Raw genomic sequence first — 26147 nt, 5'->3', positions numbered from 1 at the left:
TGGAGGACTACAGCTAGGGTTGAGGAGGATTCCCGCCGCAGTGGTACCTAGTTATCTACTTGCACTGGTGTGCTTTCGAACTGCTAGCTTGGTAGGAGCTAGGACAGAGCAATGGGAGCAAGAAGGCTTTGATGAAGAATCCCATGGGAAACAGACTGTGGGACTAACTTACTGATCCATTATTATTATTATTATTATTATTAGTAGTAGTAGTAGTAGTACCATTTTATTATATATTTATTTATATCCTGCCTCTTCCCTAGAGATTAGTGAAGCCCTGCCTTGGGCTGAGCAGAAAAGGTACAAGAGTCTCTTCTTCCAGAAGGCTAGATGAGTTGCCGCTGAAGGTATAATTCTGAGTGCAGTGAGCAGTCTTTGATCTGTAACTGCATTAGCCTAGTGGTCATGTGCATTGCTTTGCAATCAATAAAACCGTGTCTCCTTTTTGTGATTTGGATTTCTTCTACATGGCCTGCAGAACTCTGGTAAACCTTCACACTCACCTGTGTCAGTGCTTACAGTGTTGCTGAGATCCGGAGATTCTTTCCCTGCCCTTGAACAACACCAGCATTTAATGCTGATATGGAAATCCTCAAAAGTGGCATTCCATCTTTAAAGGAAATTCTTCCTTGATCTGATTGCAGTTCAGTATTAATTAGCATCTTACATCAGGCTGCAAATGGTTGTAACCTACTAAGTTCTACTCGCAGTAGACCCACTGAAATTAATCAAACTAAACTTGCCATGTCCATTAACTTTGATGGGCCAGCATTGTGTAGGATGAGCATTGGTTGCAACACAGAGGTTACGGAGATAAAATTCAGAGGAAGTTGTAGTGTTGATTCAAACAAACCGAGGTGAATGTGTGGCCAAGGCAGTGAAGAGTGTACCTTAGCATCTTACCTGACAATTTTCACAGCACAATTCGTTGCTGCACACTGCTCCACGGATAAATGTACATGAGCTAGTACAACATTTACTGTACTTACATTCCTGAAAACAAAAATCATACAGCTTTTTGTTTGGGGTCAGTAAAGAGTTTAGACAGTGAAAAAAAATATGAAAGTAAAAGCTGAAACTCCAAAGCTTTTTTTGTAAGCCGCTTTGAGGGTTGTTGTTTTATAATCAAGCAGTGTATAAATTTTATTAAATAAATAAAAGTAAAGGTTTATACATGGAATCTGCCTAAATCTTTTCTGCTACATTATGCTTTTTAACACAGAGGAATTTCAAAAGACAGGAAAAGACAAGAGGGAAAGGCTGACTTCAAATTTTGTCTTTAAGCAGAGGCTTGACAACCATATGTCAGGAGTGCTCTGATGGTGTTTCCTGCTTGGCAGGGGGTTGGACTCGATGGCCCTTGTGGTCTCTTCCAACTCTATGATTCTATTCTATGAAATTTTACTCAAATAAACCTGATTATAATACTATTTTTAATATACAAAGCAATTCCCATGAGGCATCCTGAGGGTAAATTTATTTCCTAGACAGATATATATCGGTTCCTAAACTAACCTGGCTCTAAGCCAATGAGCTTTTTGTACTGTTGTTTGGATATAGGGTTAGTTTTTAAATTCCTGACAGTAAACTGGTCTTCACATATATGGTCTCCTGTTGGCTTTGGTTGGCTTTTCAAATACCATATTTTTTGCTCTATAAGATGCACCAGACCACAAGACGCACCTAGTTTTTGGAGGAGGAAAACAAGAAAAACAATATTCTGAATCTCAGAAGCCAGAACAGCAAGAGGGATCGTTGCGCAGTGAAAGCAGCAATCCCTCTTGCTGTTCTGGCTTCTGGGATAGCTGCACAGCCTGCATTCGCTCCATAAGACGCACACACATTTCCCCTTACTTTTTAGGAGGGAAAAAGTAAGTCTTATAGAGCAAAAAATACGGTAACTGCTACATAGTTTTTCATTTGATAACCATGTTGTTGATGTTTTTAAATTTCAAAAGCTGTGCTAGAAGAGAATGCGACAAGTATTTTTCCAATTTAAACACATCAGAAGCAGGCAGAAACAACCAGAAGGGCCGTAGCTTAAGGTTACCAGATGTCCTCGTTTCCCAGGGACAGTCCCCGGATTTACAAATTAGTCCCCTGACAAAATCCTATCATTCCTACTGAAGTTATTAATAATAATAATTTTTTAAAATTTATATCCCGCCCTCCCCAGCCGAAGCCGGGCTCAGGGCGGCTAACAACAATAAAATAATACAACATTCTAAAAACATTTCATTATAAAATTAATTCAGAATCAAATTACTGGCAACCGTTGGGCTAGAGTTCTATGAGGGTTACCAAAGGAGAGGGAGTCAGGCTGTGCCTTGGCCAAAGGCCTGGTGGAACAGCTCCGTCTTGCAGGCCCTGCGGAAAGATGTCAAGTCCCGCAGGGCCCTAGTCTCTTGTGACAGAGCATTCCACCAGATCGGAGTCACAGCCGAGAAAGCCCTGGCTCTGGCTGAGCCAGCCTAACTTCTCTGTGGCCTGGGACCTCCAAGATGTTTTTGTTTGAAAAGTTGAAAAGTGTCCCCAGATTCATTGGGGAAAAAAATCTGGTAACCTTACGGTAGCTCAGTGCTAGAACATCGGCTTTGAATGCAGAAGTTCCCAGGTTCAGTCCCCATCATCTCCAGGTAGGACTGGGAGAGAAAACTGCCTGAAACCTTGGAGAGCCACTTGGTTTAAGGCAGCTGCCAGTTTTCCAAAAGGGGAGTTTGCAGCAGCCCTGGAGGCTTCCCAGAGCAAAAGTGGAAGGCAGGCAGAGGTAAAGGTAAAGGTAAAGGGACCCCTGACCATTAGGTCCACTCGTGACCGACTCTGGGGTTGTGCGCTCATCTCGCTTTACAGGCCGAGGGAGCTGGCATTAGTCTGCAGACAGCTAAGCTGCTTCTGGCGAACCAGAGCAGCGCACGGAAACGCCATTTACCTTCCCGCCGGAGTGGTACCTATTTATCTACTTGCACTTTGACGTGCTTTCGAACTGCTAGGTTGGCAGGAGCAGGGACCGAGCAACGGGAGCTCACCCCGTCGCGGGGATTCGAACCACCAACCTTCTGATCAGCAAGTCCTAGGCTCTGTGGTTTAACCCACAGCGCCACCCGTGTCAGGCAGAGGTAGGTGGGAGTTATTCTAAATGTCTGCTTCTCTATTTTAAATAATCAACCCAAGACCCCTGGAACAGGGCAGGACACACATTCAAATAAACAAACCTGGAAAACCTTTAGGACGTACTGACCTCTTCAGAGCCGCAGTCACACTTCTCTCCAGCTTCCAGAACTCCATTCCCACAAAGCGCTCTGCTTCTGGCACTTCGCTTCTTATAAAACAATTTTAAATTAGGTCGATTAGAGAGACAGTGGGCTCCCCTGAATTTAATGAAATATTGGAAGTCTTCAATGCTGCAGCTGCTAAAAGCTTTAATTCCACTTGAAAGTCTGAAACATAGTAAGATGAATCTGATATTATTATATAGCAAGCACATACAGACTCAACACATTTTTAATAAAAAAATAAAAACAAGAGCCCCTTCCTTTTTATGCATGCTGAATGGGGGACTCTGAAACCTGGAAGGTGACCTGAGCAACATTTTTTTCCACAAAAAACAAACAAACAAATAAAAAACCTTGAACATTTTAATAGAGTTTTCAAGAAGCTTTGTTACAGTCTGCATAGTTGCAGACACGGCTCCGAGGCATCATACTGAATCACTATAAAACAATAAAAGGTAGGATCCAGTTTTTAAAAATGAGTATTTATTTTGTCCTACTTTCAGCTGGTTAACATCCACACCATAGAGTTAAAGTACATGACTTCTCCCAATTAATATTGGGAATTGTAGTATATCCCTCACAGAGCTACACTTCACAACCACAAAGTATAGTTTCCATGATTCTTGGAGGGAAGCCATGTATTTTAAATGTAAATTGTGGGTGTTTTACAATTATTGAAAAAATGCAAAAGACCTGAAATAACTTGCTGTCTAGAGACAAAAGGAGAAATGAGTGCACACAGCATGATCCCTCTTTAAAACCACCTCCAATTATCTTGAGGGGAGAAATAGCATAGGTCTCCAGTATTAAGGGACGCGGGTGGCGCTGGACTTGCTGATCAGAAGGTCGGCGGTTCGAATCCCCACGACGGGGTGAGCTCCCGTTGCTCGGTCCCTGCTCCTGCCAACCTAGCAGTTCAAAAGTACGTCAAAGTGCAAGTAGATCAATAGGTACCGCTCTGGTGGGAAGGTAAACGGCGTTTCTGTGCGTTGCTCTGGTTCATGCGGCTTAGTCATGCTGGCCACATGACCCGGAAGCTGTACGCCGGCTCCCTCGGCCAATAAAGTGAGATGAGCGCCACAACCCCAGAGTCGGTCATGACTGGACCTAATGATCAGGGGTCCCTTTACCTTTTACCAGTATTAAACTAGCTTTGCACTTTCTACTTACTGGATTTTTTCCAGTTACATTTGGTACAAAATGATAACAGCAGATACCAAATCTATCAATAGCAGTGGAAGATTTTTGGCTCTTCAAAGTTTGCTAATGCACAAGCCTTATTTATACACAGGTATAGCAGAACTTTACCCCTTATGGCAGGAGTGGGGAACATCAGACCCACAGGCATAATTAGCCTTTCCTGGCCTCTGAATTTGTCCCAGAATTTGAGGGGAACTTTTTAGTGTGTGGTGTTGTATTGTGCTTTTACTATTTTTTGTTGGGAGCCGCCCAGAGTGACTGGGGCAACCCAGACAGATGGGCAGCACATAAATGAATGTTGTTGTTGTTGACAAACCACAGGAGATAAGCCTGTGCCTGTTCTTTGATGGTAAACTGCAGAAGAGTAGCCACCATTTCTGTTATCTCCAATCTCAGTACAGTGCTGAGATAGGAGATGAGCTCCACTGCTGCCTTCCACTATCAAAAGTGCAAGCAGAGGCTTATGTCCAGTCCTAACACTGTAGGACTACCTATGAGCTGTTCAGTGCAATAGTCATAGTACTTACACTGCTTCCGTGTTCATTATGCAGACGAAGCCTTCTGGGCACTTGCACTCTTTGCCGTTGTCATATTCCATCCCCAGGTTAAGGCCCAGCAATTGGGCCAGAATGACGGAGAATGGCTCTTTGCTCATGGACTTCTGATACTAGAAGGAAGAGGGAAAACTGGAATCAGGAACCAGATTATTCCACTCCATTATGGGTGACTAAATGCAAAGAAATCTCTTAGGACCGTATTTTAGGAGCTTCTCAGTACTGTACAGTGGTACCTCGGGTTACAGACCCTTCAGGTTACAGACTCTGCTAACCCAGAAATAGTACCTCGGGTTAAGAACTTTGCTTCAGGATGAGAACAGAAATTGTGTGGCAGTGGCATGGCAGCAGCAGGAGGCCCCATTAGCTAAAGTGGTACCTCAGGTTAAGAACAGTTTCAGGTTAAGAACGGACCTCCAGAATGAATTAAGTTCTTATCCCAAGGTACCACTGTATTTAAGTTCATTTTGTAGAACCTAAGATCGTATTGTGCTTTGCTCTAAAGACAGGGAAGTTGAATAGGCATCCCTGTTCATACCCTAAGGGTGTGTCTGCAGAGCATGTTCAATCTGAAGGGTCACAGGTTACCCACCCCTGCAATACCTAAATCCAAGACAGGCAACATATACACTTTAGCCAAGAAAGTTCAGCAATACTGTACCAGAGCAACTCCTGCATCAAAATTCCGGAGGCACAGTTTCCCCATAAATCCTGCTCCTATATAATTAGGTTTCTCCCTGTAACTAAAACACAAAAGGAGATGGTGGAGTAGCTAAAGGGATTGTGTCTTCAAAAGAAATGGCAAAATCTTCACATAATCAAGAAGCTGTGGAGAACATTACATACACAGTGGCTTTCCCAGGTCTTGTTACCACAGCTGGTCCCTTCCACCATCATTTGCCCACAATCCCAGGTGAGCAATCTGCTATTTAGCTCTAACATCTGCTGGAATTTTTCAGTAGAAGGGAAACTTTTCCTGGCAGGGGCCCCTGAGCTGTGCTTCTATGCTTTCCCATGCAAGAGAAGGACACCATTTTCTTGTGCAGTTTCTGTCTTGCATCTATGACAGGTGCTTTGCCAACTTGGTGCTGTCCAGTTGTTTGGGATTACAACTCTCATCAGCCACAGCCAACAGATTGCTGGATATGTCAGAAACTGTAATCCAAAACATCTAGAGGGCACCAGGTTGGCAAAGTCTCTGTCTCTCACATACCCTTTGGTTGGAGTTTTCTCTTAGATGTCTTAAATTGGCTTTTCCTTGGATCCATCGATAATGTGAACATAACATCCTACAGCTGTCCAAAGATGCAGTTGATTTCTCTTCCTTATGCTGCCCCACATCAAGAGCATTTAACGTGGCACAACTATTATTTGATATGTAGACATTTTTCATCACATCTTCATCCAAGGAACTCAGGCAACTCTGTGACATAATGCTTTGTGAGGAAGGGCACGAAATAAATACAGTGGTGCCTCGCAAGAAGAAATTAATCCGTTCCGCGAGTCTCTTCGTCTAGCGGTTTTTTCGTCTTGCGAAGCAAGCCCATTGACGGCTTAGCGGATTAGTGCTATTAGCGGGTTTTAGTGGCTTATCGGCTTAGTGGATCAGCTGATAAGCGGCTTAGCGGCTTAGAAAAGGGGGGGGGGGGAGGAAAAAACCCCCGCAGGAACTCGCAAGACATTTTCGTCTTGCGAAGCAAGCCCATAGGGAAATTCGTTTTGCGAAGCGCCTCCAAAACGGAAAACCCTTTCGTCTAGCGGGTTTTCCGTCTTGCGAGGCGTTCGTCTTGCGGGGCACCACTGTACTGTGCTGGATTCAACTACCGTATTTTTCGCTCTATAAGACGCATGTTTTCCCCTCCAAAAATTAAGGGAAAATGTGTGTGCATCTTATGGAGCGAATGCAGGCTCCTTGGCTTCAGCGATAGCAACGCGAAGCCTCCGAAGCGCAGTGGGAGCACTCCCACCACGCTCCTTGGCTTCGTGTTGCTTTCGCTGAAGCCTGGAGAGTGAGAGGAGTCAGTGCGCACTGACCCCTCTCGCTCTCCAGGCTTAAAAGATAGCCACCTGAAGCCTCCGGAGTGCGACGGGAGCTCCCGCTGCGCTCCAGAGGTTTCAGGCGGCTATCTGGAGAGCGAGAGGGGTTGGTGCGCATTGACCCTCTCACTCTCCAGATAGCCTCGGGTTCCTTTCGCCTTCGGGTTGCCTTCTGGTGAAGCCTGGAGAGTGAGAGGGGTTGGTGCGCACCGACCCCTCTCGCTCTCCGGGCTTCAAAGATAGCCACCTGAAGCCTCCGGAGTGCAGCAGGAGCTCCTGGAGGCTTCGGGTTCCTTTTGCTGAAGGGTGGGTGCCCCTTCAGCTAAGGTGCAGTGCCCCTTCAGCTAAGCGGGAGGAGAAATGGAAGGGGCTCCGTTTCTCCTGCCGCTTCGCTGAAGGGGCGCTGCGCAGAGAGGGGGAGATTTTTTTTTTCTTGTTCTCCCCCTCTAAAACAAGGTGCGTCCTATGGTCGGGTGCGTCCTATAGAGCGAAAAATACAGTAACTGGTCCAAACTTGTGCAAAGACTTGAACTAGCACAATGGGACTTTCTCCCCTCTCCCCCATGCCCTCTAATTGACTGGGGGCAGGGTCCTGAGTACTCCAAGAACAGCATGGGGGGGTGGGGAGATGGTTCCATGAGGCAAGCAGAAATGCTTGCACTGACATAACATTTGTAACAATGCAATGCTGCATTTATTCTTTGATAAACAAATACAGAATGATGGACCCAGATCATTCAGTGAGTTTCATGGCTGAAGAGGAATCTGGAAACAGGTCTCTCTGGTTTAACTCTGATATGCTATCTACAACACAGTGACTGATTCTAGGCACTTTTTTATTTTAGCTTTACAGTGGTGCCTCGCAAGACGAAATTAATCTGTTCCGTGAGGCTCTTCGTATAGCGTTTTTTCGTCTTGCGAAACAAGCCCATTGACAGCTTAGCGGATTAGCGCTATTAGCGGTTTAGCGGCTTTTAGCGGATCAGCTGATAAGCGGCTTAGCGGCTTAGGAAAAGGGGGAAAAAAGGGGGGGAACCCGCAGGAACTCGCAAGACATTTTCGTCTTGCGAAGCAAGCCCATAGGGAAATTCATTTTGCGAAGCGCCTCCAAAACGGAAAAAACTTTCGTCTAGCGGGTTTTCCGTCTTGCAAGGTGTTCGTCTTGCGGGGCACCACTGTACCTACGGAAAGGTCGGTTCACTTTCTATGGCCAGCTGCTGGCACTCTTGCAATGCTATATTTTTCAGATAACTGCACAAAAAGGCTGAAAATCCTTTGATCCTAATAGCACAATCCCAAACCCAGCAGTAGATCCCATTAAGCTCAACAGGGCATGCTCCTGGGAAAGTGGGCAGGATTTCCACTAACTGGTCTGAGGGCTGACATTAATACACAGTTTCCTTTGTAAGAGAGGCGTTAGCCACATGAAGCAGGGAATGGGGCAGCAACAAGGCATGGTGACATGACAGCCCTTGTAGGAAATTAGTACAGTGAAAAGGCATCAGCCATCAGCATCAGCATCAGCATCAGCCATCAGCCATCAGCATCAGTCATCAGGGCAGCCACCTGCTTTTCCCATCTGAAGCCCATTAGAGAGCCAATACACCATAACACTCCCAGATGCTTTTGCAGCCCCCTTTTCAACATGTAGCCTGGCTGCTGGATCAGGCCAAAGGCCCATCTAGTGCAACATCCTGTTCTTAGTGGCCAAGCAGGGTCTCAACGCAAGAGCACTCTTCTCACTTGTGAGTCCCACCAAATGTATTCAGAGGCATTCTACCACTGACAGTGGAGGGAGAACATACGGTATTTTTTGCTCTGTAAGACTCACTTTTTCCCTCCTAAAAAGTAAGGGGAAATGTGTGTGCATCTTATGGAGCGAATGCAGGCTGCGCAGCTATCCCAGAAGCCAGAACAGCAAGAGGGATTGCTGCTTTCACTGTGCAGCAATCCCTCTTGCTGTTCTGGCTTCTGAGATTCAGAATATATTTTTTCTTGTTTTCCTCCTCCAAAAACTAGGTGCGTCTTGTGGTCTGGTGCATCTTATAGAGCGAAAAATATGACAGTTATCATTTTCTAGCAGCTTGAGTTGTTAAACAAAAGAAAACATGTAGAGTCATCCCTCAGACCACCACGTAAGTATTTTTTTTAAAAAACTACTAAATTTAGGATGATTTTTCAGTAGGAGGGGGGAATTCTGCACATGGAATGTGCAAACAACACATGTAAAATGTGAGCACATGCAAAACGGCTATATGAAGTGGACTAAAACTGATCTGTCTGTCCCTAGTTTGCACAGCACTGCATTTTAATGGAAGGCTACGTTATTTATATTTGCTGCCTACTCTAAGGAATAAATATTGTTGAAGGGCACAATGTTCTATAATAAATATTTCAGTAAAGGGTGAAAGCTATGGCTCAGAGGTGAAATGCCTGCTTTCCACGCAGAAGGTTCAAGCCTCAATCCCCGCCAGAAAGACGCCTCTCTGAAATGTTAGAGAACAACAACACTGACTCGGGCCCCACACTGTGGGTGCCCAGCACGCCCCACATCATGGCATCGTAGCGCAGGGCGTGAACTCCAGCAGAGAGGTGAATGTACCCCTCCCACCCGAACTCCACACTTTCTTCCACCCTCCGCCCAAACTCCGCACTCTCTCTTGCATGGAACAAGGTGTCCACGTACCTGCCCCTGCATTTTGTGGGTGCCCAGCCCCTATATGTGCAATCTTGTGGGTGCTTGGGCACCCAGAGCCCCAGGGAGATAGTGCCTATGTTAGTGGGTCACTCTCTCTCAGTGTAGATGAGTATGCATGCTATAGCAATATTAGAGTGCTCTATATGATAAAATATATCTCCTTACACTAACAAAAGTGCCAGATCATGAGGCCGTAGAACAAGATATGAATTTTTCCAGCGTAAAAATTTCCGTAGTAACACATCGGGCTCTCCTGATGTTGAGATTTTATTATGGTCCGTCCAGAACTCCAAAGAAGATAGAACAACTGTAATGTTAAGGCTAGAAAACATCTGAAAAGATGGAAAGAATGCAAGCTCAAATAAAGGCAGAGAAAAATACATGTTCAGCGGTTCCAACTTAATTTTTGACGAATTCATCATAAAGAATTGGGTGATTGTAAGAGCCTGGTCCTAATTTGTGCCAGGGCTCACCAGTTTGCCATCACATGTGCAAGAAGCCAGGGGCTCAGGGCTGGTGTGCCCATGAGGCAAATGAGGGGGTGGCCTCAGGGAGGCAGCCTCCAGACAGCTGGGGGGGGGGGCACCACAGTGCACACATTGCGACACACACACTGTCCGGGTGCATGTCGATGATGGGCAGCAAATGGCGACTGCTGTGACAAATAGAATCAGTCACCCACATCCTGGTATCAGATAATTCAATCTAATCTTATTAATCTGTAGGTTGTTAAAACAAAATAAAAAAATTCCTTCCAGTAGCACCTTAAAGACCAACTGAGTTAGTTCTAGGTATGAGCTTTCGTGTGCATGCACACTTCTTCAGATACACTGAAACAGAAGTCACCGGACCTTTCTATATAGTGAGAAGGTGGGGAGGGGTATTACTCAGAAGGGTGGTGGGAATGGGTGATTGGCAGATAGCTGCGATGAGCCTGTTGACGACTCTTAACGACTGCAATAGGTCTAACAGGAAAAAGCAAGGGGTGAGAAGGTGAAAAATGGCTTTGTCATGTATAATCTCATTATACATGACAAAGCCATTATCTCATTATACATGACAAAGCCATTTTTCACCTTCTCACCCCTTGCTTTTTCCTGTTAGACCTATTGCAGTCGTTAAGAGTCGTCAACAGGCTCATCGCAGCTATCTGCCAATCACCCATTCCCACCACCCTTCTGAGTAATACCCCTCCCCACCTTCTCACTATATAGAAAGGTCCGGTGACTTCTGTTTCAGTGTATCTGAAGAAGTGTGCATGCACACGAAAGCTCATACCTAGAACTAACTCAGTTGGTCTTTAAGGTGCTACTGGAAGGAATTTTTTTATTTTGTTTTGACCATGGCAGACCAACACGGCTACCTATCTGTAGGTTGTTAGTAGGGAGTGTCCATTCAGACAAATGTAAGCCTTCAGGATTGGGGTGGGGCGGATAAGATGGAGATAGTAGGATTCATGAATGTTATACTACACGTAACATACTGGAATCTTGTACATATGCCTATTATTATTATTTCTACCCCGCCCATCTGGCTGGGTTTCCCCAGCCACTCAGGGCGGCTTTCAACAGAACATTAATAACAGAATAAAACTTCAAACATTAAAAACTTCCCTAAACAGGGCTGCCTTCAGATGTCTTCTAAAAGTCAGATAGTTTATTTCCTTGGCATCTGATGGGAGGGCATTCCACAGGGCGGGTGCCACTACTGAGAAGGCCCTCTACCTGGTTTCCTGTAACCTCACTTCTCGCAGTGAGGGAACCACCAGAAGGCCCTCGGCACTGGACCTCAGGGTCCGGGCTGAACGATGGGGGTGGAGACGCTCCTTCAGGTATACTGGGCCAAAGCCATTTAGGGCTTTCAAGGTCAGCACCAACACTTTGAATTGTGCTCAGAAACGTACTGGGAGCCAATGTAGGTCTGGCTGGGACAGATGTGAGCTGTGATCTAATAATTGCTGGAAGACATCATGTTGAGCACCTCTGTTTGTTTAAACCATGTTAAACTATGGTTTAACATTATGTCCTAAAAGGGTCAGACATGCCAATCTTGTCTTCTGTTGTAGGGTCAGTACCACTGAAACCATGCATGCTATTTAAGTTAGTCACAACTAAGTGGTGTCTCGATTTAAATGGAATGTAATCTATACTAATTTAGCTGGATCAAGACCTAATTGTCTAACAGAACAGAACATAATGATCAGCGTTGGCCACTTATTTATTTGAATACATTATTTATATGCTCCCTTTCCAAGATGAACATTTAATGTAACATTGTAATGTTGAAATAAGATTAAGGTTACCATATCTTTTTCAATGAATCCGGGGACACTTTTCAACTAAACAGATGGAATTTGTCAAGGGACTGATTTGTAAATCCGGGGACTGTCCCCAGGAAACAGGGACATCTGGTAACCTTAAATAAGATCACAAGCCATGACCTCATGAGTGTGCATGTACACCTATCATCCAATGCTATGCAATTACTTTGCCAGAGCAGATGCTTGCAAGACAAGGCTGTTAAAGAGTGATAGCCAAGTGAAAACATCCAAGTGGTTCTTGTTAGTACGAAAGAAAAACAAAACATGGCAGTCACTTACACTGTTGACAAAACCAATAAGCTGTGCTATGCTGTCGGTTACAATTTCTTTGCTTCCACCCAAAAAGTTGTACTGGAGAGAAAAACAGTTGCATGCATCATAGCAAAAATAAACAATAAAATAGACAATAGTTATGGTAGACTGCCAGTGTTGGCAACAGAACACTGGGTCATATGCAACTTGGTCTGAGAGCTGAACCAAACGTTGGGCCACCATACATATATGAGATGTGAAGTGCTTTGAATGCACTTAGAGCTCGCATTTCAGGGCATGTGTGTCTGTAGGATAGCAGTGAATCAAACAATCTTAGCAGGGTGAGATGCTCTTCAGGGTCCTCAACAACCTCCTGTCACGCTTAAATTGCCGTCTGCTGCTAATATATCTCATTTTATACTCAGTAGTAGCCCTGCAAGCCAGATTAGACTGAGAGAAAATGGCTAGGCCAAGTTGACCCTATATGCCAAATCTCACCATCTAAGACCAACACTCTATCCACTACACCAGTGGTTTCCAACCCGTGTGCCATGGCACCCTGGGGTGCCTAAAAGATGGCCAGGGGTACCAAAGGCAACACTGGCCTCTGTCCCTCTTTCCTTCCCTCCTCCTCTGATGCCTCTTGTGTCTCTGCCTCCCAAAGGAGGAGATGTTTGCTACAGCAACCCTGGCTACAAGCTCCACAGGCGAATGGTGCCTCTGAGGCTGGCCAGGGGATGCTGGTTGCCAGGAGCTGAGGTGGCCTTGGAGTAAGCAAGCAAGTGGGTGAGGGAGCCCAGCCAGCCAGTCCACCAGCCCTTACTGTTGAGAGTGGACAGATAAGTAGGAAGCCAGGCAGGTAGGCACCATGATGGCCTTTCTTGTGTTTGCTGTGTGCAGTGCCTTCCTGGGAGCTGAGTGCCCCGTGCCAAAGGGAGCCTTTCCGCCCTGCAGGCCTGGCGCCACCCACAGCAGTCTCCCAAGGTGAGTAAGGAGCTGGCCTCACGTTCACCTTTGGCCAATGTCCATTGTGCTGCTAAGGCTGGGAGCATCCTCTTCCCAGGGCCTCTTTGGGGTGGTTTAGAGACCAGGGGCAATGGCAGCAGCTGCCTGGAGGACTCCCAAGAAGAGGAGGCTGAGGGAATATTCCACAAGGGAGGGTGTTTGAAAAGGGGTGAGAGGCTGCAGGCAAGGGGTGACATAACTGGCTTATGAGGCTTGGAGTGTGTTTCCCCACAGGGCAGCCACAGAAAGAATGTACCGTATTTTTTGCTCTATAAGACTCACTTTTTCCCTCCTAAAAAGTAAGGGGAAATGTTTGTGCGTCTTATGGAGCGAATGCAGGCTGTGCAGCTGTCACTGTGCAGCGATCCCTCTTGCTGTTCTGGCTTCTGAGATTCAGAATATATTTTTTCTTATTTTCCTCCTCCAAAAACTAGGTGCGTCTTGTGGTCTGGTGCATCTTATAGAGCGAAAAATACGGTAGTTGGTCAAGGGAGCATGGACTCAAAAAGGTTGAAAACCTCTGCACAACACCATGCTGGTTCAATGAATTGCCCTTGTTAGTATTCCAAGAAGATGTGTTTCTCGTGGTCAGTAACTTACCAAACCCTTATCCAAAACGATATATATTTCTATGTATCTGTGTACTTTAGTGACATCTGACAGTGGCTGAGGAAAGACAAAATAAATCACATTTAGTAATAGTTTTTGTATTTTGGTCCCTGGAGTTTTTATACAAAATGGGTTAATGTTAGCAGCAGATTACTAGAACCAAGCCTGCATCAAGCTGCTCCACTGAAAAAGAATCACTTCAAAAGCTGTGCTTTTGCCCAGTTCACCTAGCAGTGGTTCTCACTTTCCCAATTTATTCATCTACAGAAAATCTCTCCAGAATAGGCACCAATGCACTCAAGTCCCATTGCTGTTTAAGGGTTTCAGCAGAGGAGTGTGGATAATGTTTAACAAATCCAAAGCCACATTCGGAAAATATGCACAGCTGTGCCCAGAAAGGTGTTTTGATACGGTTTAGCATTAGGGTTTGATGTCTGGAGGCAAGCAGGTATTGGTCAAGACATGAAGATGAGAGTCAAGTAAGAGGGCCATCAAGTCAACCTGATGGTATTATTATTTCTTACATTTATTCACCATTTACTAGATAAAAGGTGTCATAAAAAGGATACAAGTACGGATGTTTAAAACAAATATCAAAAAGAAAAATAAACTAGAAGTGTTCATTCTGCAATACTATAGAAAGGATAAATCCTATGCCACACTACTAAGAGATGAACACCACAACCGGCTATAAGATATTACCCCAATTAGGGATCAAATGCTGGGTGAACAGGAACATTTTCCCCTGGCACCTAAAAGTTTAAAATGATGGTGCCATGTGCACCTCCCTGAAGACAGCATTCCACAACTGGGGAGTCACCAGTGAAAAGTCCCATGTTCAGGTTGCCACCACCTGCACTAGCCTCAGAGAAGGGCCTCGGGTGAGAAACACAGGCAGGTGCTCAGGATGGCCCCACTCTGCTCCGTTGGGGATGGAATCATTCTGGCGGCATCAGCACTGAGGGCTGGGCTGGCATCCCTCCGCCCAGTGCGCGTGCACCCTCCCCCCACCTGGCACATGCACACATGCACACACGCACCCCGGACGCCAGCAACCGATGCTATGCCACTGCCTTTTTCTTTTTAAAAATTTATTCCCTGCATCCTGTGTACAGGTACACCACAGACAACCAGTACAGGTAAGTTATGGAATGAGCATACAAAGGAAAATACACCTTTTTCCACCCTAGTAGCTATTGTCTATTTATTGCATTGCATCTGAATTGTAAGCCTACTAACCCAGGTTCTCAGGGAAGACTCCAAATAAAACATGAATATTGATGGTAATCACTCCTAAAGGCCAGTTTAAGAAGAAACCTCTTAGCACTTACCGCATTATCTGAGAGCAACTTATAAGGCATGCCCTCGCGCCCCAGTTGTCTTTCTGTAGATGGCAAATCTTCTCCCCTAAGTAGACTCTGGAGGTTTTTGTTGTTTATTTGATAAATCAGGTGCTCAAAATTAGCCGAGTCTTTCAAATGCTCAACTCCATAGCTGACATTCTCAAACTGCAACAGCCCTCTGGAAAAAATAGAAAGTACTACCCAAGGTTCAAGGAGACTATAGGAAAAGTGAGCTTAAAGGTAAAGGGATCCCTGACCGTTAGGTCCAGTCGCGGACGACTCTGGGGTTGTGGCGCTCATCTCGCTTTATTGGCCGAGGGAGCTGGCATACAGCTTCTGGGTCATGTGGCCAGCATGATTAAGCCGCTTCTGGCAAACCAGAGCAGTGCATGGAAACGCCATTTACCTTCCCACCAGAGTGGTGCCTATTTATCTACTTGCACTTTGACACAATTAGCTGCTTCTGCGCAGCGTCATTTGGAGCGACTGCGCATGTGCGAGTGGCGAAACCCAGAAGTAATGCACTCCATTACTTCCGGGTCGCCACAGAGCGCAACCCGAAAATGCTCAACCTGAAGCTACTTCAACCTGAGGTATGAATGTATAGAGAAGGAAACAGCTGGCATAAGGGCTGCTGATTAATCCCTGGAGTCTGCTAGCCCTGTGTTTGGGCGCACAGTATCTTAGGGTGCTGGCCATCTCCTCCAGATACCTCATTCAGGGACAGGGGTATTTAGCTTAAGCAGGGCCTCCACTTACGCTCATAGAATCATAGAATCATAGAGTTGGAAGAGACCACAAGGGCCATCAGGTCCAACCCCCTGCCAAGCAGGAAACACCATCAGAGCACTCCTGACATATGGTTGTCAAGCCTCTGCTTAAAGACCTCCAAAGAAGGAGACTCCACCACACTCCTTGGCAGCAAATTCCACTGTCGAACAGCTCTTACTGTCAGGAAGTTCTTCCTAATGTTTAGGTGGAATCTTCTTTCTTGTAGTTTGGAACCATTGCTCCATGTCCGCTTCTCTGGAGCAGCAGAAAACAACCTTTCTCCCTCCTCTATGTGACATCCTTTTATATATTTGAACATGGCTATCATATCACCCCTTAACCTCCTCTTCTCCAGGCTAAACATGCCCAGCTCCCTTAGCCGTTCCTCATAAGGCATCGTTTCCAGGCCTTTGACCATTTTGGTTGCCCTCCTCTGGACACGTTCCAGTTTGTCAGTGTCCTTCTTGAACTGTGGTGCCCAGAACTGGACACAGTACTCCAGGTGAGGTCTGACCAGAGCAGAATACAGTGGCACTATTACTTCCCTTGATCTAGATGCTATACTCCTATTGATGCCGCCCAGAATTGCATTGGCTTTTTTAGCTGCCGCGTCACACTGTTGGCTCATGTCAAGTTTGGGGTCAACCAGGACTCCTAGATCCTTTTCACATGTACTGCTCTCAAGCCAGGTGTCACCCATCTTGTATTTGTGCCTCTCATTTTTTTTGCCCAAGTGCAATACTTTACATTTCTCCCTGTTAAAATTCATCTTATTTGTTTTGGCCCAGTGCTCTAATCTGTCAAGGTCGTTTTGAAGTGTGATCCTGTCCTCTGGGGTGTTAGCCACCCCTCCCAGTTTGGTGTCATCTGCAAATTTGATCAGGATGTCCTTGAGTCCATCATCCAAGTCGTTGATAAAGATGTTGAATAAGACCGGGCCCAAGACAGAACCCTGTGGAACCCCATTAGTCACTCTTCTCCAGGATGAAGAGGAACCATTGATGAGCACCCTTTGGGTTCGGTCAGTCAGCCAGTTACAAATCCACTGAGTGGTAGCATAGTCAAGTCCGCTCAACCTGCATGTTTGTAAATAAGCTCAAATATTACAAAACACAAGTAAGTCTCCAATGATTTCCTTCCAAAGGAAACCAAACCTGGGTAGGCACCACACCTGGGAACTTTCCACTGCTCAGAGAAGAGCAAATATATTGGGCTGCTGCAAACTTCCACTGAAGAAAGTCAGGAGTGTGAAACACAAGGATGTGGATGGGAGAGACAGGACATATAGTGCATGTACTTTTGTGAAACATCTGGTGCCTGGATTATGCCAGAGACAGGTTGTTGCTAGGCTTGACAGATAATTGACTTAGGCTGTTGAAATCTCTTACCTGAGACCATGACAGGTGCTGAGTATTGCAACAGAGTTTGGGAACCCTTGTATGTATCCTTGATAGAAGCATTCACCCTAAAGTTATTTTTTTAAATTAGAAAAAAGCAATTGATGCAGCATTTACACAATTGAAATTCTCTATCAACTAGGCTTACATGCAGTTTTTAACCCTCCCCCTCCTGCCGCACAGTTTCAATTCCCCCAGAATTGTGCTTCTAACCATCTTCTATCCATTCAAGTCGATGTGCCAATGATAGCTTGTCTTAGAAAGAGAGAGCCTAGCCACAGTTATTTGTGCTGTTCATGGGAATTACTATTATCTATCAAATGTGTGCACTCCATCTGAGAATCACAGGGCAGTTTTCAATGTAAAAATACAAAAATAGATTATTGTAGTGACAAGCAAAAACAATAACTACCACCCACCACCCACCATTTAAAAGACCATAGATTGTTTAATCAGCCAAAGGCCTGGGAGAAGAGGAATATGTTCTTGCCTGGCCCCCAGAGATATGTAATAAATGTGCCAGGTGAGCCTTCCTGGGTGAGCATTCCATTAGCAGGGACCCACCCCAGCCATTCTCATATTGCGGCCCTCTAGGTAAAGGTAAAGGACCCCTGGAGGTGAACTATGGGATGTGGCGCTCATCTTGCTTCAGGCTGAGGGAGCCGGCGTTTGTCTGCAGACAACTTTCTGGGTCAGGTGGCCAGCATGACTAAACTGCTACTGGCACAACAGAAACACCGTGATGGAAGCCAGAGCGCACAGAAACTCCATTTAGTTTCCTGTCACGGTGGTACCTATGTATCTACTCGCACTGGTGTGCTTTCGAAATGCTAAGTTGGCAAAAGCTGGGTTAGAGCAGGGGGAGCTCATCCCGTTGCGGGGATTCGAACCACCAGCCTTCTGATTGGCAAGCCCAAGAGGCTCAGTGGTTTAGACCACAGCACCACCTGTGTCTCTTACTTTACCTTACTTGCTGAATTCTGCACCAGCTGAAGATTCCAAACATCTTCAGAGGCAACCCCACATATAATGGGTTGCAGTAATCTAAGCTAAAGGTTACCAGAGCATAGTTTGCAGAAATTAGGCTATGCCTGTCCAGATGGGGCGCAACTGGGCACTCAATGCAACTGAGACCACTTGAGCCTTAAGTGGAAGCAATGGACGCAGAAGCGCAACGAAGCTGTGTACCAACTCCTTCAGAGACCTTCAGAGACCTGAAGGTAGCTGGGGTTTGTGGGGTGTTCTGCTGCGAAACCCCCCCTTTGGAAATTACTCACCAGAGAAGCTTGCCCATCACCTCCTTACAAATGCCATATGCATTATTTTTTTTACTTGCCCCCAGGCTTTTGGCAATGTTTAAACTGAAGGGTTTATCTGATCTCAAAATGCCCTTTCCGCACAATCTTCTTCTGTGGTGAAGTTAAATCTTTATTGTTACACGCCACCCCAAACTCCATGAGCAGTGTGATATTCCAGGGGTTGCAGGCACACGGTAACCCAGGGTCTGGGTTTCCTTTTGGGAATGAGGCACAGTGGAGAATGGGCTGTCTTTATGATATATGGTTTATTTACACATACATACAACCTGATTCTAGATGGGTGGGAATCCCAGCATTACACCCCACGAGGATCTCTTGCGTCTCAGATTTTAAAGAGACCTCAGCCATAGCTCTGCATATCTCCCTACTGCTTGCCGCTTCAAGACTGGAGAGGATTTCCCTCACACTCGTTTCGTGCTCTGGCATCTCCCCACCCCCTGCCCGCCACCTTCAAGTTTGCAAAACCAACACTTTCTTTCTGTTTGCTTACTTCAGGCCCACGGTAATTCTGAAATTTCTTCTGCCCAACTCTGGCATTGTCTTTGCTACCTATACTCCCTTTGCAGCTGGCACAACCTCTGCTTTGCTGCTGACCAGTCTTTGTTTCATAATAATAATAATCATAGAATCATAGAATCATAGAATCATAGAATCATAGAGTTGGAAGAGACCACAAGGGCCATCGAGTCCAACCCCCTGCCAAGCAGGAAACACCATCAGAGCACTCCTGACATATGGTTGTCAAGCCTCTGCTTAAAGACCTCCAAAGAAGGAGACTCCACCACACTCCTTGGCAGCAAATTCCACTGTCAAACAGCTCTTACTGTCAGGAAGTTCTTCCTAATGTTTAGGTGGAATCTTCTTTCTTGTAGTTTGGAGCCATTGCTCCGTGTCCGCTTCTCCGGAGCAGCAGAAAACAACCTTTCTCCCTCCTCTATGTGACATCCTTTTATATATTTGAACATGGCTATCATATCACCCCTCAACCTCCTCTTCTCCAGGCTAAACATGCCCAGCTCCCTTAGCCGTTCCTCATAAGGCATCGTTTCCAGGCCTTTGACCATTTTGGTTGCCCTCCTCTGGACACGTTCCAGTTTGTCAGTGTCCTTCTTGAACTGTGCTGCCCAGAACTGGACACAGTACTCCAGGTGAGGTCTGACCAGAGCAGAATACAGTGGCACTATTACTTCCCTTATAATTGTGGGAATGTTCTGGGGTGCAGGAGAGGATATATTGACTAATTATATCCTTATCCAACTTGTGCTAACAAGTTCCCAAAATATCAGCAGAGTTTATAGACATTCCCCTTTAAGTTCGCAACGGTAACGCTTGCACAGGTTCGCTAGAACCTCTATAATAATTACTCTGGTAATTTCCCCTTTGTTCCCTCTTAAAATACAAGACACGACACAGTCTTTATAAAAGTATAAAAGAGTTTACTCACGTTCTGTTCACAATATGATCCCAGAAGGTAGGCAGGCTTAAAAAGGTTACATGCAGTTAGAATCTATCTTGTAGCAAGATAGTACTGTCCTCTCTTGGCTGGGAGCCAAGAGGGCATGTTGCTCCTTCAGAAGATGAAGATGGCAAGAGGCAAGAGGCAAGAGGCAAGAGGCAAGAGGCAAGAGGCAAGAGGCAAGAGGCAAGAGGCAAGAGGCAAGAGAGAGTGGCTGCCTGCCCTGTGCTTTTATCATTACCTGCACAGGTGAGGCCACACCCACCTCTGGTCACATGCGGAGGAAGTCCGTCCCCAGGAAGTTTACCTGCTTGCTGGACAGACATCCCTCCCCATGTTCTAACATGTACACTCTAGGAATGTTGTCATTGACTGCTCCTGTGTTTACATCCCACATACCCCTTCTCAGGCAATACAACATACACAAAACATAAACAACTTTATTCAACCACCCAGAGTCCCAGCTTGACACGTAGATTCTGGAAACTCTCTCTTGGTAGGGGTTTCGTCAGGATGTCAGCAGTCATCTCTTGGGTGCTGCAGTAGGATAGTTCCACAAGTCCATCCTGGATCATCTGGCGTATGTAGTGGTATTTAACCCCAATGTGTTTTGTTCTGGCCAGGAACTTCTCACTCTGCGTCAGCTTCAGGCAACTTTGATTGTCCTCTAGCAAGCTGACAGGCCCTTTTCTCACCAACCCAAAGTCCTTTATGAGTTGATCAAGCCAGGCGATCTCTCTGCAGGCTTCTGTTGCTGCAACGTATTCTGATTCTGTGGAAGATAATGCTACACAGCTCTGTTTATAACTGCCCCATGAAACAGGTCCATCACCAAACATGAAAACATGACCACTTGTTGATTTATAATCAGCATTATCCCCAGCCCAATCCGCATCAGTATACCCAACCAACTTAGGGTCTCTGACGGCTGGTAACCTTAATTTACAATTCATGGTACCCTTCAAATATCGCACCACCCTCTTTACACCTGCCCAATCATGCTCAGTGGGAGAATTCACTTTTCTGCTAAGAATCCCCACAGCATTAGCTAAGTCAGGTCTACATGTGGTAACTAAATACAAAAGTTTACCAATCGCCGACCTGTAGTCATTGTTGTCTGGCAACTGCTTCGAATCCTGCTGATTCTTCAGGAAGTCAGTAGCCATCGGTGTAGCAACTGGATGTGCGTCTTGCATCTGCATGTGCTCAATTAGCTCGTGGATCTTCTGTCTTTGGCTGAGAAGAAATGAGCCGTCCTCTTCTCTTTCCACCTGGATCCCGAGGTAGTACTGGACATCTCCTAGCTCCTTGACCTCCACCTCTTTGCTAAGGTGTTTTACTATCTGTGTATAGTCTTTCTCACTTGCTGTGGCAATAATCAGGTCATCAACAAATGCTAAGATATATGAGAATTGTCCATTATTTGACTTACTGTACAAGCACTTATCAGCATCACCTTGCTTGTACCCAAGTTGCGTCAGCATTTTATGCAACTTCTGGTTCCAGGCTTTAGCAGCCTGTTTAAGTCCATAAAGTCCTTTCTGCAGTTTGCACACTAAATGTGCCTCATGTGGTTTCACAAAACCTTTGGGCTGTTTCATATAGATTTCTTCAGAAATCTGCTCGTGTAGAAAAGCGGTAGCAATGTCTATGTGTTTCACTCTCATTTTCTTGGAGGCTGCAATGCTTAAAAGCATTCTTACGCTGCTGTACCTCACGGTTGGTGCAAAAACTTCATCATAATCTTCACCAAAACGCTGTGAAAATCCCTGTGCTACAAGTCTAGCTTTGTAGCGCTGCACTTCTCCTTCTGACCCCTTCTTAACCTTGAAAACCCATTTACTGCCAATGGCCTTCTTACCGGGAGGCAGCTCAGTGAGTGTCCAGGTCTTGTTCTGATGCAGTGCATCCATCTCCTCCTGCGCGGCCTTCCTCCAGAGACTGGCTTCTGCAGCTGGCATCTCCTGTATCTCTTCCCAAGTGGAAGGTTCTTGTGGAAACGCCGACCCTGCAAAGTAGGACAACCGTAATGGTGGGACACCTTTGTTGGTTCTGGACGAGCGCCTGACCTCTGGTTCTGCGACCGCATCAGCTTCCTCATCCTCCTCCAACGCAGGCATGTCCCCATCTGAGTCCTCATCTTCGTCTCTGGTGCCGCCAGGGTTCTGGTCCTCTGCGTCTTCTGGTGCGTCGCCTGTAGGGGGCGCTGTAACACTCGAAGGCAGATTAGTACTTTGTGGGGTCTCAAAAGGGAAATATACAAACTCTTGAGTCCTTTCTGACTCATCGGAAGAATCCACAACAGTGTTCTTAGTGTCTACTTTTCCATATTCATCAAAATAAACCGCATGGTATGCATTTGTCTTACCAGTTTGTAAGTCCATAATTCTGTATCCTTTGCCTCCAGAGGCGTATCCCACAAGGATACCTGCTTTTGCCCTGGAGTCAAGCTTGTGTCTGTGTTCCTTGGGCACGTGGAAGTAACACGGACTTCCAAACACACGTATGTGCGACAGATTGGGAGCTTTCCCATGCCAAAGTTCAAATGGTGTGCGCTCTGCACCTTTAGTTGGCAGTCTATTCTGCAAATAGACCGATGTGTACACTCCTTCGGCCCACAGCTTCTGTGGCAAACATGCATCCTTTAGCATGCACCTTGTCATGTCCATAATGGACCTAAACTTTCTCTCAGCTATGGCATTCTGCTGTGGTGTGTAAGGAATTGTGGTTACGTGTGCAATTCCTTCCTTGGCCAGGAGAGCCTGCATTTCATTTGAGCAGTACTCACCTCCATTGTCGCTCATTAACACAGCTGGAGCTCTCTGGAATTTGTTCTTGACCATGGCAATGTATTCCTGGAGCTTGTCCACTGTCTCACTCTTCTCTTTGAGGAAATATACAACACAAAATCTTGAAAAGTCATCCAGAAATATTAAAATATATCTATTCTTTCCCAGTGAGGGAACATTCATGGGTCCACATATGTCAGTGTGCACTATGTCAAGCACTTTGTTGCTTCTTTGTTCTGCACAACGTGGAAATGAAGGTTTTACAGCCTTCTCAGTAATACAGCTTATGCACTTTGCTGGAGCTTTGTTGCTCTGCTTTACCTGCAAGCCTCTTACAAGATCTCTTTTCTGTAGATCCAGAATGACGTTGGTGTCTCTATGTCCAAGCCTTCTGTGCCACAGGTCCAGATCTGCTTCATCCTTCTGGCTGGAATGTGCCACTTTTGCAGACTGATTCTCTGAAAGATCAAGCTCATATACACCATTGATTAGCTCTGCTTGAGCAAACACTTTGCCATTTCTAGTCACTTTACATTCTCCATTTCCAAATGTGATCTGGAAACCTTTCTTGTCCAGTGTGGACACGCTGATTAAATTGCAGCTCAGCTCTGGTACATACAAAACTCTAGAGATTGTGTTCTCAATGCATTCATTGTTTATATTGCATTTCAGACTCATGGAACCTGCACCTTTTGCTTTAACAATGTTGCCATCTGCAATTTCAATTTCAGATCCTTCTTCATCATTTATCTCATTAAAATAGTCCTTTTTATATGAAAAATGTGAGCTGGCACCTGAATCAATTATCCATTTATTACGTCTATTCTCACGATTCTGGACAGTTAAATTCCTTTCTTGCAGTAGCCATGTGCATTCACATTTCCCCTTCTTTTCTCCTTTTGGCTGAAAGGGGTGGGGTTTCTTGGCTTTAGGAGCCCTGCAATTCTTTGCAATGTGTCCTTCTTTGTTACAATTGAAACAAATCACTTTCTTAGGCATCTCTTTGGACTTTGTACATTGCCTAGATGCATAACTACTGTCTTTGCTTCTAGCATTTCTCACTGGAGATTCAGCTCTATCTCTGCATTCTTCTTTTAAATAACCAATCAAGTCTTTAAAAGTCAGACCTTGTCTATGATCCATCAAACTTACAAATGCGCTAAAGCGTGGTCCAAGTGATGATAACAAAAATGCTATCTTTGTGTCTTCATCAAAAGCTTTGGGAGTCAGATCAATTCTTTGAATAATCTCAGTAAACTTGTTGATGTGCTCTGTGAATTCCTCTTTTGAATTCATCCTCACTCTGGTTAATTTACACACCAAGTTTCTGAAGCAGTTTATGCTAGATTCTCCATACACGCGCTCTATATCTCTTAAGATTTGAGATGCATCATCTGTACTATTTATTAATGATAGCTGCTCATCGCGAAGTCCATTCAAAATTATGTGTCTAGCTTCGCTGTTCATGCGTTTCCAAGCACTTATCTTGGCTAAAGCTTCCTCAGACGATCCCGTAGGTTGAGGGTTTAAAGCTTCCAAAATGTGCTTATAATCTAAACATGCTATCAAGCGCTGCTTCCAGTGCATGAAATTGTGTTCATTCAGCACAGGCATTCCTAGCTTTGCATCACTATCAAAAGCTGCTCTAGCCATCTTAAAATCCAAAAATTTGAAAATTCTTCAAAATTTCAAAATTTCTCAAAATTTCAAAATCAAAATCTCAAAAATCTAAAAATGCAAAACAATTCTTCACTGCCTTGGGTCACTGTGAACTCTGAGGGAAGGGGGGGGGGGTTGCTTAATCCCCACTGCACAATGGAACAAAGGACCATGTGCTTACCAGGAAGTTAACTCAGAAAAATACTACTCAACTCAAAATCACAATCCAATGCAATCCTTCAAAGATACGCAGAAATATGCAATACTGGGGCCAATAACCCTTTGTGGGAATGTTCTGGGGTGCAGGAGAGGATATATTGACTAATTATATCCTTATCCAACTTGTGCTAACAAGTTCCCAAAATATCAGCAGAGTTTATAGACATTCCCCTTTAAGTTCGCAACGGTAACGCTTGCACAGGTTCGCTAGAACCTCTATAATAATTACTCTGGTAATTTCCCCTTTGTTCCCTCTTAAAATACAAGACACGACACAGTCTTTATAAAAGTATAAAAGAGTTTACTCACGTTCTGTTCACAATATGATCCCAGAAGGTAGGCAGGCTTAAAAAGGTTACATGCAGTTAGAATCTATCTTGTAGCAAGATAGTACTGTCCTCTCTTGGCTGGGAGCCAAGAGGGCATGTTGCTCCTTCAGAAGATGAAGATGGCAAGAGGCAAGAGGCAAGAGGCAAGAGGCAAGAGGCAAGAGGCAAGAGGCAAGAGGCAAGAGAGAGTGGCTGCCTGCCCTGTGCTTTTATCATTACCTGCACAGGTGAGGCCACACCCACCTCTGGTCACATGCGGAGGAAGTCCGTCCCCAGGAAGTTTACCTGCTTGCTGGACAGACATCCCTCCCCATGTTCTAACATGTACACTCTAGGAATGTTGTCATTGACTGCTCCTGTGTTTACATCCCACAATAATAATAATAATAATAATAATAATAATAATAATAATAATAATATAACAACAACAACAACAACAACAACAACAACAACAACAATAATAATAATAATAATAATAATTTATTATTTATACCCTGCCCATCTGGCTGAGTTTCCCCAGCCACTCTGGGCGGCTCCCAATCAAGTGTTAAAAACACTTATGACTTATTTGCCAGGGAATTCTCCATCACGGGTGGGGGGGACAGGGTTAGCCTGTATTTTACACTGCTTTTTTGGGGAGTGGGGCAGAATCTTGCATGCAGGAATTTAGGAGAGTCGTGGTACCCCACACACCCATAACAATATTGTATTGCCTCAAAATTCTGTACACTGCTTTGGGAGGTGATATATCTGACAAGTGGTGTACAAACACTTAAAATCAATCAATAAATGTCTGAAATGACATCCAAAGAACCTTTACCTGAATATGTGGGGAACTGGGATTAACAAAGCCTCCTCGGTTGTACGTATAAACCCAAAAGTCATTGGGCAAAAATGTTCTGTGAAGAAAACAACAAA

The 26147-nt window shown here is 45.1% G+C and overlaps 1 protein-coding gene across 2 annotated transcripts in view; it reads right to left on the bottom strand.

The window, feature by feature from the left end:
- LOC309347842 (disintegrin and metalloproteinase domain-containing protein 2-like) overlaps positions 1-26147 on the bottom strand; it is a 46852-nt gene that overhangs the window by 14412 nt on the left and 6293 nt on the right. For both annotated transcript variants that reach the window (XM_081872698.1, XM_081872699.1), the window contains exons 4-13: positions 26050-26128; positions 17450-17526; positions 15279-15468; positions 13939-14004; positions 12361-12432; positions 9927-10093; positions 5688-5769; positions 5000-5139; positions 3239-3437; positions 904-993 (exon numbers count right to left, since the gene is read on the bottom strand). In XM_081872698.1, the coding sequence (XP_081728824.1) occupies positions 904-993; positions 3239-3437; positions 5000-5139; positions 5688-5769; positions 9927-10093; positions 12361-12432; positions 13939-14004; positions 15279-15468; positions 17450-17526; positions 26050-26128 (1162 nt within the window). The remainder of the gene's footprint in view (positions 1-903; positions 994-3238; positions 3438-4999; positions 5140-5687; positions 5770-9926; positions 10094-12360; positions 12433-13938; positions 14005-15278; positions 15469-17449; positions 17527-26049; positions 26129-26147) is intronic.

This window comes from Podarcis erhardii (assembly GCF_964252035.2).
Source record: "Podarcis erhardii genome assembly, chromosome: 8".
Lineage (NCBI taxonomy): Eukaryota > Metazoa > Chordata > Lepidosauria > Squamata > Lacertidae > Podarcis > Podarcis erhardii.
The sequence above is the reverse complement of the archived record's forward strand: the minus strand, read 5'-3'. Positions and strand labels throughout refer to the sequence as shown.